The 15038-nt window shown below is 37.5% G+C and overlaps 2 protein-coding genes and 1 long non-coding RNA gene across 3 annotated transcripts in view; 1 reads left to right on the forward strand and 2 right to left on the reverse strand.

Annotated features, from left to right (window-relative positions):
- Positions 1-15038, reverse strand: part of LOC146513543 (uncharacterized) — a 543433-nt gene that overhangs the window by 19818 nt on the left and 508577 nt on the right. The window lies entirely within an intron of this gene.
- LOC146513546 (olfactomedin-like) lies at positions 1416-7770 on the forward strand. The gene is made up of 5 exons (XM_085168212.1): positions 1416-1655; positions 1766-1924; positions 2646-2858; positions 2994-3126; positions 4862-7770. Exons 1-5 carry the CDS (start codon positions 1566-1568, stop codon positions 5707-5709), a joined length of 1443 nt encoding a protein of 480 aa, XP_085024338.1. The 5' UTR covers positions 1416-1565; the 3' UTR covers positions 5710-7770.
- Positions 7843-10652, reverse strand: LOC146513547 (olfactomedin-4-like). Its single transcript, XM_085168214.1, has 7 exons — positions 10508-10652; positions 10262-10384; positions 9975-10193; positions 9725-9878; positions 9395-9622; positions 8573-8741; positions 7843-8493 (listed from the first exon to the last, which is right to left on the reverse strand). Exons 1-7 carry the CDS (start codon positions 10559-10561, stop codon positions 8058-8060), a joined length of 1383 nt encoding a protein of 460 aa, XP_085024340.1. The 5' UTR covers positions 10562-10652; the 3' UTR covers positions 7843-8057.

The raw sequence follows: 15038 nt of genomic DNA on the forward strand, positions 1-15038 counted from the left end.
GATGAATAGTAAGATGTTCTGGCTTTGCGGAGGGCTTTCTTATAAAGCAGGCTAAATGATGATCCTCTAAATTTGTGACACGCCATTTCCTCTCCAGCTTACGAGTTATCTGCTTTAGGCTACGTGTTTGAGAATTATACCACGGGGTCAGGTACTTCTGATTAGAGACCTTAGTTTTCACAGGAGCTACAGTATCCAGAGTCGTACGTAGTGAGGAGGTGAAATTATTAACAAGATAATCGACCTCTGTTGGGGTAGCATTCAGATAGCTGCTCTGCTCTTTGTTGGTACAGGGCATTGACGATGATAACAGTGGGTGGATTACATTCTTAAACATAGTTACAGCGCTTTCAGAAAGACATCTACTTTGATAAAGTCTACTCTCCACTGCTGTGTAATCAATTATTGTAAATGTAAATGTTATCAGGATGTTCCTAATTTAATGTCTAAAAGCACTTGGAAAAGGCAGAATCCCATGTAAAATTGGAAATAACTGTATTTTTATGAGGAAGTTATTTTCTGTTATTTTATGGTAGTATTTTGGTGCCCCAGCTGCTGGAATATTACCGTTTTTTTAAGATTTTTTTTTAACAGTGCACATAAAGGCAGACAGTGACTAATACGTGCATCTATTTTGAAGATTTAGAAAGACATACATGCTGAATCTTAGTTGTAGATCCTGTAATGGTAAAGTTTCAGGAACTGAAAGTGTCCACTTTGAGTCAGACTGCAATAATAATTAGATTTTTTTTTAATTCTGTGGTTTGTGTTATGCATGCAACATCTTACAGTAAATCATTTATTGGGCTCTTTTAACAGTCTCCAAGTTTCCAATGATAATTTATGATGACGTATAAGGTTTCGTTGCTAAGCAAGTACATGTTTAGAAGTTGCTACTTTTCATTACATATTAATATGTCAATGTAAATGCCTACCTTTTAGGGTACGTAACAGAGATTAGAAGAGCTTAATTTTTTACTTTTTTATTCAGAACTGATAAAAATAGTTTAACATAAAAAAGGTGATACAATTTAAAAAGTGTCTCTTGTTACTTAGTTTCTATGAGTGTATCACTTTTATCTAAGTTCACCCTTGCAAAAATCAGATTAATTTGTTACAATATGCTAAAAGTGCCGTTTCCATTGGCTACAAGTTTTAACATTTTAACATAAGTAAATGTATAACATCTGCCAGCAGTATTTAGTACTTATATTACATAGATACACAGTTCTGTAGTTGTATTACGATATTAAGATTTTGTTGATTAATTGTTTTGGTCATGTTTTAGTAAAAATCACCTCCTCCCGGAACTATAATACAAAAATCTATAATAATTAAAAAAAATAAAAAATTAATAAAGTAGGAAATAATCCTGTTAGGAAGGAATGAAACCATTTGGAATGAAGGAAGCGGGAGGGGTCCTACAAAAGTGCAGTTTGATGCTTTTAGTTGTGTCATCCAATTGCTTTTAAGTCTGTGGCGCAACCCATCAGTGACAGGAAACAGGGCAGCAGGCTGTGTGTTTGTTGTCAGTGAGTTTATTAGAGAAAACAGAAGAGCACTGTATGTGTTTGTGTGCATCTTTGTCAGCCCAGTCTCAGTTTTTCCAGCTAAACATGCTGCAGATACTTCTATTGCTACTGCTGTCATCCACGGTAAGTTACACTTCAAGGCTAATGATTTAATGTAGTATTTTAGGAGAAAACGTTATTTGAGTCGCCCGTGAACAGTTCCTCAGGATTTAACCTGCTGTACCCACAATCAGGCTGACAGCCGGAGTCAGCGAGTGTCGGGCTACAAGAAGTCAAATGCATGTGTGTGCCAGCTGAACTCCACCATGTGGCTGTTCCCTGCTCAGAAGTTTAAGTACGTGTTGGAGGAAGTTCACACTTGTGAAGGATCTCTAAATAACCTACAAGAAGAGGTAAGAACTCATGTAGCATTATTTTACTCACTTCTGCTACTTAAGCAGAAGTACTAGTTGCAATATTATTGTTTCATTATTTATATTTTTTTTATTATCACGTATACTATATATTGGTATGTGTTTTTTAAATGTATGTGTTACTGAAGTTTATATTTTCATATCATTCCTCTGCCCCCTTCAACAGAATTATTATTGAACACCAAAAAGATTTGTGGGATTCATATTGAAAACTAGAAAACCTAGTTCGTCTTGTTAAACTTACATTATCAGTTGGGATTTAAATACACAGCCGAGGTCCACGGTGTTTTATTTTTCAGTTATATTCCACATTGGCCTTTTGGAATCTCTTTTCTATAAGTACCTCCTCGTTTATTATACTCTTATGCTGAAATTTGATATGATATGAGAAAGTATGCACAGTAAAATTTGTACATTAATATAATGTAAAATAACCACTTTTCATAACCATTGCAATGTTTGATATTAAATATTTGTTTACATTTTAATTTCAGGTGTATTTTTTTTCTTATAGGAAAAAATTAGATATTTGGACAAAATGACAGGAAATAATTGCCTGTTTAAAAAGTAAAAACACTAAAATACCCACAGAATTGATTTCCTGTTACCATTAATTTTATGTTATTGTCTGCCAGATAATATTTCAACTTCAGTCTGGGATCAGAATATCACAGGATTTTTTTGTCTGCATTTCTTGCAGCTGACGTTCTCCAGCCAACGCCTTCCTCTGATCCAGGATCAGTTTTCCAACTTTACTGCTCGGCTGGAGCCCTACAACTACCTGCATTTCAGGGGCCTGTATACAGAACTGTCCCTGCGCCAGCTGGGCCAGGAGCTCAGCCAGTTACAGGTGGACATCGATGTGGTCCAGAGCCAGCTTAACAACTCCGAGACACAGAAACTCTCCAAAGAGGTAGAGCTAAAATAGCAAATGGCAGCAAAATACAACAGAAAGAATAAATTAATGTTATACTATGTCAGGTCACATGTGACCTGTTGTGATGTAACAGAATTATCAGTAGAATAATATTATATCCATTTCTGATAGGCTGATAGACTGCATAATCATGTAAACAAGATGCAAACAATAGACACGCTTAACATGAAGACTGTGAAGGAGAAACTGCGCTACCTAAAGAATAATGTGGAGACCTGCAAGTCAATCCCCAAAGACTTCAGAGGTATGTGTGTGTGTGTGTGTGTGTGTGTGTGTGTGTGTACATGTTTAGATATCTTTGTGAGGACAGAAAATTGACATGCTGCTATACTTATTAGAGATGGACCGATCCGATATTACGTATCGGTTCGATACTGACGTAAATTACTGGATCGGATATCGGAGAGAAATAAAAAATGTAATCGATACATTAAATATCAAAAAAGCACTCCAGCGTTAAGTTTTACAACTGATATATGGAGCAACTGCCTCTCTCTCTCTCTCTCTTCTGCTGCTACTTCAATCATGAAACTGATCAATGATCAGCTGATCGGCTTTTCTGTCGTGAGTCCGTCTCTCTTCTTTATTTTTGGCCCACTTTGCACCAGAAAGAGGAAACCAGCGGCTGAACAACAGCAGCATGTTTAAGCATGATAAGCTGTTGTTAGAATTTATTTAATATTACTTTCTACACCAGGATCTTTTTCTATGCAGCTGACGGCTGGTAACTGTGCAGGGGCGGATCTAGCAAAGTTTAGCCAGGGGGGCCGATAGGGCATGAACAGGCAAAAGGGGGCACAAAGACATACTTTTCTTTCTTATTCTCATTTAAAATGCCTCGCTTTTAATAAATAATTATCTGACTCTTACACCCAAAGTTTTAATCTGATGTAAAATGTATAGAAGTCCATTACTGTATATAGTAACACTATTAAGTCTAATATACCCTAGTAAGCTATAGTACTTTTTCCTTTGGGAAGGCACCCTCTGTGCAGTTCTGTTGAAGAAAGATGTTGAATCTATTTAATTATTCTTGAAAAATAATTTATTTCTGTGCATTTTTTTCACACTGCATCAAATTAAAGTTGATTACGTCAATTAAGCATCATGAGGGTGGGTGGTGGTTCCCTATTTTTTATTTTTTTTGCTGGGAGTTTTAGAACCCTATTGGTTAGGTTGCTTACTCTTTAAAATAAAGGAATAGGGAGGATGGTGCAGGTTTAAGTTTATTAGATTGATCAGTATTACTGAACTATGAAATATTTTGTGTGCAGTGCATTTTTTACATACAGGTATAACAGAATAGATTTAATGTTGTTGTTTTTTTTACTTGAGTATTAACTTATACAAAAAGCAGCAAGATATTTAAAAAAAAGTTTTATTGATTAAAAAAGCACTATATCGGATTCATATCGGTGTCGACAGATATCCAAATTTATGATATCGGTATTGGACGTAAAAAAAGTGGTATCGTGCCATCTCTAATACTTATGCGGACGAAATGCCCATTCACATGAGTTTGAGGCTCAAAATGTAGTTTTAGTGTCAGGGTTACAACAGGGTTAGGCTTAGGCATTAATTTTTGATGGTTAGGTTTAGACTAGGTGGCTGGGGAAAGCATTATGTCAATTAGATGTCCTCACTATGATATGAAAAAACTGTGGGTGTGTGGGATTGTAAGCGAGAGACAATTATCAATTAATTTGTAATAGTCAATTATTCCTGAACACAGTATTTCTCAGTGATTGGGGTATTGGACTTTCTTTGTATTTTGATTCTACCTGTGCACAAGGAATGGTGGAGAAGACCCAGTACAAAGCCGTGTCACTCAAGAACTACAGGAACTAGCTTATTTTCACTGATCCTGTCTGAAAATAATATTTGAGCCAAACAGACACTCTCACGGGATCATAAATAAATAGGTGACAATGCCTGACTGTATCTCCTTCAGAAACCTCCTGATCTTTCTGTCTTTCCAGGTCATGACAGGCACTGCCTCAGAGGTCTGATCACCAACATCAGTGACCCTATCACAGCTAAAGTCAGTCCTCATGGTAAGAGCTATGTCTCTGGTTCGTGGGGAAAACAATCCCAGAAAGAGAGCGAGGGGCAGAAGAACAGTTACTGGGTTCAACCTCTGCTCAGCAGCCATATCTGGGGCAACACTGTGCGCCTTTACCCAACCTATGAAGACCTCATGGCCTCAACAAACCACAGAGAATATACATTTGCTTCATCTTACAGTGATCCCAGCACAAATGAAGGTCCGAACGCCGTCCTGTATGGCGAGGCTCTGTATTATCACTGCTACCGCACTGCAGACGTTTGCCGGTACGACCTGGAGACCAACGAGGTCAAACGGGTGACTCTTCCAGGCACCGGTGTGGGTTTCAACAACAAGTTCCCCTATTGTTACTACGATTGCCGGCTCAATAGTGATATTGATGTAGAGGCAGATGAAACAGGACTGTGGGCTCTCTATGCCACTATAGGTAACCATGGTAACCTTGTGATCAGCCGCTTAGTTTGGGACAGCGAGGTGAAGAGTCTCAACGTGACACAGACGTGGGAAACGAGGCTGTTCAAGAAGGCAGTAAGTAACGCCTTCATGGTGTGCGGTGTGATGTACGCGACTCGTTACGTTAATGAGTTCCGGGAGGAGGTGTTCTACGCCTTCGACACAGCCACAGGCAAAGAAGACAACTCACTAGCAATACCACTGGAGAAGGTAGCTAAAGCAGTGGCTAGTCTGAGCTACAATCCCACCAACAAGCAGATCTACATGTACAACGATGGATACTTGCTCGCCTACCAGGTTTACTTCTGATCTAAAGCTTGTTAAACAGTAGGGAAAAAAAGCAATGATTTAAAGTTCAGTTTGAGGACTATTTTATGCAAGCAATACAAATATCACAAATATGTCATGTATGCTGTAAAAAATTTAAAAAATCTATCTATCTATCTAGGCCTAGCTTGAGGGTACACGTTAATATTTTAGCTGTTATGGGGCTACAACTCTTTATGCTTCCACTACCATGGGGACTGCTTTGGACTTTACCTTGCATATCTGCTTCCATTGCACATGGACGTCCTTCTCCTGTCCGGGATCTGCTGGAGGTTCCTTCCTGTTAAAAAGGAGTTTTTCCTTTCCACTGTCGTCAAATCACTTGCTCATTGGAGTGATATGATTGTTGGGTTTTCTCTGGGTTTTTTTTATAATATTATAGGGTTTTTACAATATAAAATGCCTTGAGGGAAGTGTTGTTGTGATTTAGTGCTATATAAATAAAACTGAACTGAATTCAAATTTAGGGTTTTGGTGTTGTAGAAACTATGTAATGTAAATGAGAAAGTAAACACTATTTCAAATTTAGGGTTTTGCATATTAGCAAATATTAACAAAATTATTGGGACCTTAAAAGAAAATTATTTAAATACAAACTGAAAACATGACATATTTCATCATGTCACTTATTTAACAAAAATATAATCAATGTGAAAAATTAAGTGCAGTGTACTCTATGATTCAGTAAATTGTAGAGACATGTGAACCTTTCCATAATCTTTTTGAAAAACTTTATCAGTCAGTCACATTATTATTGACACATTTTGACTCTCTTTTCTTTACAAAAATTGTTCATTCGATTAAGGTTCTCAGGCATTGATTTGTGCACTTGTATTATGAACCATAAATGTGTAACATTTTATCTGATACTTGAAGGAGAAACTTAAATGTTAACCATTGTAAATTTCAGTCATTGTAAATGCACTGTAAAAAATTAAATTAAATTAAAAAACTTTTTCTACTCAGATTTTATGTTTTTTGTTAATACAGTATGTCAAAATGAAAACATAACTGTAAATTCAGACATGTGAGGTCGTGCTGAAAACAATGATACCAAACAAAAATAGTTTTTAAAGGTGAAATGTAGAGTAAACATCAAAAGTAGTTAAAAATGGCCAATTATACCCTGGACCCCAGAGGGTTAAAAAAATGTTTAACCCTCTGGGGTCCAGGCCCAGTAAGGCAATAGTTACTTTTCAAGTAATTAATTACTTTTAAAATCTTGTAACTCAGTTACTAACTCAGTTACTTTTTGAAGAAGTAACTAGAAACTATAATGAATTACTTAAAGTAACTTGCCCAACACTGCACATTAAAAAAAGCTAGTAAATACATTGTCAACTTGTTAGTACAATCTGTTTGAATTTAATTTACTTATTTAGATAACTGCTACTCTAATGTCACTGCAAGGATTTCTCCACAAATGTCAAAACAACAATTTTGTAACTTTTATGAGAATATGACATTTGTATGTTTACATAAAAAAAGATATAATAACATAGTTAGACTGATCCTGAACATTAAAACCACTACACTGGAATGTAATGGAGACCAGGGGTTCCATTACCTGGTTGGTATTGTTAATGATAAATTGTTGGATTGGGAATTTAAAATAGGGTAATAAAGAAAACACATTAGTTCTTATGGAGTCTTTTATTAGGTGGAGCAAAAGAGTGAAAGCAGCTCAATCACCTGTTTAAGAGTTCTTGGAGTAGACCAGTGTGCCAGGTTAGGGAGTGTGGTTAAAGAGGGTTTTAATTTGTATAGTAATGGGTGAAGCTTATGTTATTGGTTTGTTTATAGTACGTGTTGGAAATATGTATATGTTTGTTATGTGCTTTAATGTTATTGTATGTTTGTTTGTGTGGATGGTTATGTTTTCATGTTGATTAGTTAACCCCCATACTTGGGCTATTCCAGATGCTCACCTGAACAGGTAGAGTATAAAAGGAAGCCATTTTGTTTAGTTGTGGTTAGTGTTTGTGCTGTTATCATGCTCCTTCTTTAATAAAGTGCCAATCCATGGAAGTCTTTTATTCCAGTCTCGCGTCATATTATTGGACAGAACCTATGACCGGCAGCAAAAACTGACATGGAAATTATTGATTTTATTAAATAAAGAGAGTACAAGGCAAAGATTAACCTTTTATTTGCACTGGTTGAATTAGCTTAATGGAGAAATACATTGTTTATGAAATGTGATGCATTAAACATGAAACATCTTGAGGAAAAACGGTGTTGGCTATACATGTTTTACTGGAGCACCTATTTGAATTTCAGACTTTTATAGAGATCAATCAATTTTGCAGAAATGAAACAACAACATCAATTTACCCAAACAACACCTTGTAGGAAACCATGTTGGAGTCACAGTAAGCATGCAGCATCTGGTCCACAGGGCTGTAGTTTAGGCTTTGAATGTTGGGAGACATCTTGTTCATGAAGATGCCAATGTTGAACTTCTCCTGTCCCGTCACGGTGTTGAATGAGTAAAAGATCTCCTCGACCTCCCTGTTAATGTAACGTGTCGCATAGAGAACGCCACACGCCATGAAGGTGTTGGTCACTGCCTGCTTGTAGATTGAAGTGCGCCAGGTCTTTCCAAGCACTGGTGTTTCACCCTCCTCTAGCTTGGAGAGAACCAAGTTGCCAAAGTCCTGAGTGGTGGTGTAGACCACCCAGACACCAGACTCATCTGTTGCCAGGTCCAGGTCAGTGTATGGGTAGCAATCCTCAAGATGGCAGAAGTTACCTTTTGAGTTGTACCTGGTTAACAGAGGATAGCAGTGAAAGTTCCTGTTATAGTTATTCTTTAAACTAACATTTTCAAAGTTGATTAACAAACCTGGTGCCTTTTGGTAGTTGTAAGGTTGTGACACTTTTAGTGGTGAGATTAAATCGACAAACATAATCTTGGTTGTAACAGTTGTAGTATAAAGCCCCTCCATACAGAACATTATTTGGACCCTGGATGGTGTTGGTAGTTGGGTTTGAGGAGTGGATCTGGATGTTACCTGAAGAAGAAAAAGGAGGAATAAATGTATGTTAATAGTTTAAAACTATAATTTGCTTCACAAAAATGTGCCAGTAATTAAGACAAACTGCAAAACATTGTTCTTAAGAACTATGGGAGGTGAGTATTATTTAGTAAAAACACTCCAGGATAACATGGGCTGGGAACCAATGCAGAACTGTCTATGCACCTGTACAGGACCAGCACTGGAACAAGGGCTGCTTGTTGAAAATACGTAAAGCTGATACTTGGTATCAGTATAACTTGCTACCAAATGTTTTTCACTCTTCTGAAGAAAACAGTTTGAAACAATTGTGCAGTTTACTTTATTCCAGTTTAAGTAGGGAAACTGTGAAAAAATCTTCTTTTTTAATATTAAAGTGTAAAGCTACTTTTATAAAGGGTTGCATAACTCGATTTTAGGTACAGTTAGGTAGTTACCTAACAAACTCACTGTACACAGTCCTTTCCAAACACCTTCAGTAACCCAAAGCACAGCAAACCTCTAGGGTTAATTATTTCATTTTTGAAAATTCAAACAATTTAATAAGCTCCTTAATTACCAACTTCAGAGTGATCCCAGTAAAAACAGTAAGGGTTTTTTTGCATTATGTGGGAGGGGAAAAAAACAACAAGAAGAGAGCAGTTCCTTACCTGGGACACTCACTCCAATGATGAGAGAACTCAGACTGCTGTAAAAACGAACATAGTTGGAGTATCTGTTACTCGAAGTCATCATCACCAGCCAGTACCAGCTCTCTTTGCCTTCCTCTGGTCTGGGATCACGGCCCCAGGCTCCGTAAGCGTGCGAGCCAGGATATTCTCCTGCTGTGTAGACCCTTGGTCCAGTGACATTAAGAAGCCGGCTGCGTTGACAGGTACCTGAGGGGATAAAAATAAAAAGGATTATTAACTGCTCCAATCCCCCTAAGAACAGACTCCCACTGCCACCAGAAGAGAAATAAACAAACAAACACAACTCACCCTGTGGAGGCTCGGTGGGTGTGACGGTAGTGTTCATTTTTTTGTTGCACTTGAATAGATCTGCCTTCAGAGCAGAGTTGACTTGCTGTCCCTTTATCACCTGCATGGTGTCGAACTTCTCCAGCTCTTGCATCTCTGCTTTAAAGTTCTCCAGCTGAGACAAATTTTGATTGTTTACAAGATCGTAAACAGAGTGAGGGACAAAGATACAGTGATGTCAGCATTTTGCAGCATGTGGTTGTGAATCTACCTGTTCAGTGGCGTTAGCAGTGAGGATCTGGTGTTGCTGGGTGGTGCTGTTGAGCTTGTCAATCAGCTGCTTGATCTCAGTCATTTCATTCTCTATAACATACAAGCTGAGAACTCCATACAGCTCTCCGTCATCCTCCTTCTCCAGGATCAGCACGTCTTTGTTCAGCTGGGAAAGACGACGCTCCAACCCCAGCAGCAGACTCTCCAGCTCCACAGTCTGCAGAGGCAGCAGTGATTAAGCAGGAATGGAGACACACAGCATGAGAGCTTTAAAAGACTAGTTACCTTCTGTGGGGTGATGTTGCTGTTGCAGTCTGATACGTTGGTTTCAACTATCCTGAGTTTTTCATGAGGGAATGCCTTCTCTGAGTTATTCAGCTCGCATGAACACTTTTCTCGTGGAGGAGCCTGAAATTTAAATTTATTTTCAAGTGAAATAAGCAGAACATCACATTTAGTGGGATTTTGTATTTGTCACTTTATTCAAAATGGATATTTTATCATTTAAAGGAAGTCTTCAGTATTTCTTACCTGTTGGGTGAATGTGAGCAGAGCCCACAGTGAAATGATCACGTACAGCTTCATGGTGAATCAGAGAGCAGAGCTGAACAAAACCCTCTGTAAAGTGTTTGACTGTGGCACTGGGACTGCAGCAGCACCCACTAACTTGCGAACACTCCCACTATCCTGTGGATGCGAGGAAGTGGATGTGGGTGTGTTTGTATTTTATGCATCACTTTGTTTTCTCTATTTTCTGATCTGGATTACAGCAACACAGAGAATTTGCATCTAATCATGTGAAATGACAGTAAAAGCATCTTCAGCTATACAAAATAAATATCTCACATTTAATAAAGTACCAAATAAGAATTAAAGTACTGAAACCTAAAACTCTGTTAAAAAAAAAAAAATCTGGAACACAGACTTCTGTCACTGTTTTTACAATTTTTTAAACTACAAACTCTTTTTAAAATAAATGTTTTCTCTCTCTTTTAAAATTATTTCAACTCATCAGGACTAGCAGTTGGAGGGCATGCACATTTTATCATATATCAATTTAATCAATAATGTGGATTATCAAAGGCTGTGAAACTACCACACAAAAATACACTGTATATATGATATTATATCCTACATGTGGTAAAGTTTATGCTAAATAATACAATGTCATAATGTTGCCTCTGAGTCACTGTTAAACCCAGGGTCTATGTTGTGAAGCTGAGAACAGTGACTAACACATCTATTTTATTTATTTTTTTTTTAATGAAATTGATTCAGGAACAGAAAGTGACCATTTTGCATGAAATGCAAAATATAGCCACAAAGCAGCCATAATGTGTCCAATTGCACTATTTGAAATTTAATATTTAATTTTGGGCTCTGTTATTCATGCAGTGTGTTAGTCACTACCGCATTTTGGTGCACAGTAAGCTCTTTTAACCGTATCACATGTAAATGTACAGTCTAGTGCAGACTTTCTTCTCGTCTCAGACAGGCCCACATACTGGGACAATCCCAGTCCTATTTAGGACACATAAAGCCATTAACACAAAGAAGAGCTGGAAACCAGTCCAAAGACATTTCAAACCACCTGCCACAGCAATTCTTAGATTCTTATTAGAAACAGGTCCAGGTAGAAATTGGGCTACAAGACTACAATACTGATATGTCTACCATGTTACATGATGAAGATCAGGCTCTGGCAGCTTTGCTGGGGTCAGCCAACACAAACAGCTTTGTATTAGCATTTTGTCTGTGCAGATGCTTGACAAGAGCCATACAATAAAGTTGTTTCTTTTCACACAGTTTGCACTTTACTATCATGCTCTTGTTCTCTTGTGCTGCAATGTCCGCATCTTTACTCCTTTGTGGACATCACATTTTGGGTTGTCTAGACCAAAAGACAAAATTTTGCTCTACAACGGCCTGATATCCACCTATGAGGACTTGTACTGCCATTGTTCTATCAAAATTTAAAACGAATGTCTGCATGTGGATCAAATTTTTCGCAGAAAGAAAAATCAGGTAAAAATAAATAATTGGTAATTCTTTGCTTTTTCATTGATCAGGTCCAAATCAGCCCAAATAGCAAAGAGAAATTAAAAATGCATGCCATGTAAGATTTCGGGAGGTTAAAGCTGCAGATTTCGCCGCTGTGTTATTCCTCTGCATACAAACTGAAATCAGCTGATAGCAGGGCAGGTGTGCAAGAAGAAAAAAGCATGTTTTTTAATTGTTTTTCATCACTATAGGAGTAATGGAAGATGCAGGCTTTGGGAACAGAAAGTAAAAATTCTGCACTGTGCGCGTAAAATAGCCACAGGGGAAAAAAACATATTATGTCTAATTGAACCACTTGGAACAGATTTTTAATTCTGAGGTTTTGTACTTGTGCAATGTGTTATACTATATACTAGTGATGTGTGGATCGATCCTGAAATATCGATTCCTCCGATACCAATCATTTATGTTCTAGAATCGATTCTCACATTAAAATATCGATATTTTAGTAATTTAGGGTAAATTTGTATATTATCATTAACAGGAACACAGTGGAAAGAAATTCTATCATTCGGATTGTCTACATTCCAAGGAACTACTTCCTCTTCCGCCTTTCATAGTCATGTGCGAAATACAGCTGTATAAAGGTCTTGCGGCCCCTTGGCGTGCGCACTCACAACACTGGCTGAGCATAATTGGAGTCATGTGCGGACGTATTTTACATCAACAAACAGCCGAGACGTGGTTTGCAATACATGTGTCAAAAAAGGGAACTTTTTTGCGACCCAGAAAGAGAAATAAGAGTAATATTAAAACTAAGTATCTGGAAACTGGAATTGGCTGGGCCCTATGAATTCTGTGATATGGTTTTTTAATTTTGTTGTCTGTTTGGTGGAAAATCGGGGAAATTCGGGAGAATGGTGGCTCCGGGAGATTTTCGGGAGGGGCACTGAAATTCGGGATTCTCCCGGAAAAATCGGGAGGGTTGGCATGTATGGTTGTAGCAACGTCACCAACCTTGTCAAACACCTCAGAGTAAATAATATCACAGAATATGACAAGCATATGTTGAGGCGAACTGAAGAGGAGGAGAGGGACAGATGCTGCTAGGGCGAGACAGACGTCTCTCACTGAGACCTTTAGTGCTGCAGGCTGGCAACGTGTTCAAATAGCAAATAGTTCAAATAACAACTTCAGATTTTTTATTTCTATATGATGAATTCTGCATTATTAAGTGATAAGAACAAGTATCTGATGTCCTGTAATCATTATGACGCTATAATTTGAGATACAATAAACGCTACAATAAATAAAATACATTTTTGTACAAAGTATCGGTATCGGATCAGTATCGTCGATACCACCCTGAATATTACTTGGTATCAGATCAGAAAGGAAATCAGTGGTATCGCACATCACTACTATATACTATACTGCACAGGAAACCAAGGTCGTAACTGAAGCTCACTGAGAGGGAGAGAAAGAATATGAATGTTTAGGTTTTATGACTTTGGGGGTGGATGGGAAGCTGTAATAATGTGTGAAATGGTCAGACTCCCTCCCGTGTATATCTCCTGGACATTTGTATTGCTCAAAGTGTTTGTATGGAACAAAGAGAATTGTATTGATTACAGTGATTATTGACTGAGCATTAAACACCGTAGTTCTTCCTTCAGCCTGAAGATCAAAGAATTGTTTTTTTAACAGGCCCCTGAACTAAAATGAGTTTGACACCCCTGGTCTATACCAAAATTATTATTATTTTTAATTATTTTGATAAATACATGTCTTACATGTGTCTTTATTAAATTTTGTCTAGCAGTAACAGTCTTAACCTATTGTGATAACAAGCTATAGTCTGCTACAATCTGCTGCTCATGTTTCAGTGCTGGATATTCCAATAGTAACCCATATAAATGACTAATACGTGCACTATTTTGAAGCTTTACAAGGATGTTGTGGTTGTGGAGCCTGGAATGGTGAAGTTTCAGGAACAGAAAGTGTCCACTTTGAATCAGACTGATATTTTATTTTTTTAATTCTTTTTTTAATTCCGTGGTTTTGTTATGCACACCATGTCTCACCACCGATGATTCATTTTGCATTCTAAGCTCTTTTAACTTCCCTAAATCTGCCAAGTTTCCAAATACACGTTTTTGGCAAATATATAGTTTTACCAACATGAAGCACATTTTTAGAAAGTAGAAGTTCTTATTTTTTACGTGAGGTGTCATATACGCAGCGACTATGACATAAGTGTTCCCATTTGGGGATTCCAAATCAGCAAAATTCCAAAACTATAGCTGTAAAAATAAGTGGGCCAATGGCAGTCAACTGGATGTTAAAAAGTTAACTGTAGTGTGAGAACTGAAAAAGCTTACCTTAGAAATATCAGGTGCTCTTAATTGATTGCATGTCTTAACACTGCAGTCTTTCATTGAATTAATTAAATGATAGTATATTTTGTAATATTCTGAAAAGATTGTTATTAACCCTATGAGGTCTTCCATCATTGTTGATGAGCCCAAAACTACTATGATTACTAAGCCATACACTATATTTTCAGAGAATAGTGACCTTTATTTTTGTTTTTGAAGAAACTGAAAGTGTTATAATATTGTATTGTATACCCTCTCCCTGGTTGTGAATATATAACAAGATTAAAGAATAAAACATAATAATAATAATAATAATAATAATAATAATAATAATAATAATAATAATAATAATAATAAATAAAAATATACTGATCGGATTGTCACTGACCTTGATAGGTTAAACTGCAGTAGTAAGCAAGGTGAAAGCAGATGTAGCAGAAATCATAGTTTGTCAGGGTTGCTGTAGCTCAGGTGGCAGAGCAGGTCAGCCACTAATCAGAAGGTCTGCCAGGCTGCCTCCTTGGCATCGAAGCTGCATGCCAAATCCTTGGGCAAGATACCAACCCCATGTTTGCCTACCGGTGGCGCCTGTGTCCGGCAGCCTCACCTCTGTCAGTGCGCCCCAGGGCAGCTGTGGTTACAATGTAGCTGCCATCACCAGTGTGTGAATGTGTGAATGACTG

Source organism: Neolamprologus multifasciatus, chromosome 7, assembly GCF_963576455.1.
Source record: "Neolamprologus multifasciatus chromosome 7, fNeoMul1.2, whole genome shotgun sequence".
NCBI classification, from domain to species: Eukaryota; Metazoa; Chordata; class Actinopteri; order Cichliformes; family Cichlidae; genus Neolamprologus; species Neolamprologus multifasciatus.

What these genes read in the sequence shown, in the direction of transcription:
- LOC146513546 (XM_085168212.1), top strand. Translation starts at nt 1,566, where the DNA reads ATGTGTTTGTGTGCATCTTTGTCAGCCCAGTCTCAGTTTTTCCAGCTA. An exon ending in CACAGAAACTCTCCAAAGAG is followed by an intron (nt 2,859 to 2,993) that starts GTAGAGCTAAAA and finishes CATTTCTGATAG; the next exon opens with GCTGATAGACTGCATAATCA. An exon ending in AATCCCCAAAGACTTCAGAG is followed by an intron (nt 3,127 to 4,861) that starts GTATGTGTGTGT and finishes CTGTCTTTCCAG; the next exon opens with GTCATGACAGGCACTGCCTC.
- LOC146513547 (XM_085168214.1), bottom strand. Translation starts at nt 10,561, where the DNA reads ATGAAGCTGTACGTGATCATTTCACTGTGGGCTCTGCTCACATTCACC. An exon ending in TGCTCACATTCACCCAACAG is followed by an intron (nt 10,385 to 10,507) that starts GTAAGAAATACT and finishes TTTAAATTTCAG; the next exon opens with GCTCCTCCACGAGAAAAGTG. An exon ending in CAACTACCAAAAGGCACCAG is followed by an intron (nt 8,494 to 8,572) that starts GTTTGTTAATCA and finishes TCTGTTAACCAG; the next exon opens with GTACAACTCAAAAGGTAACT.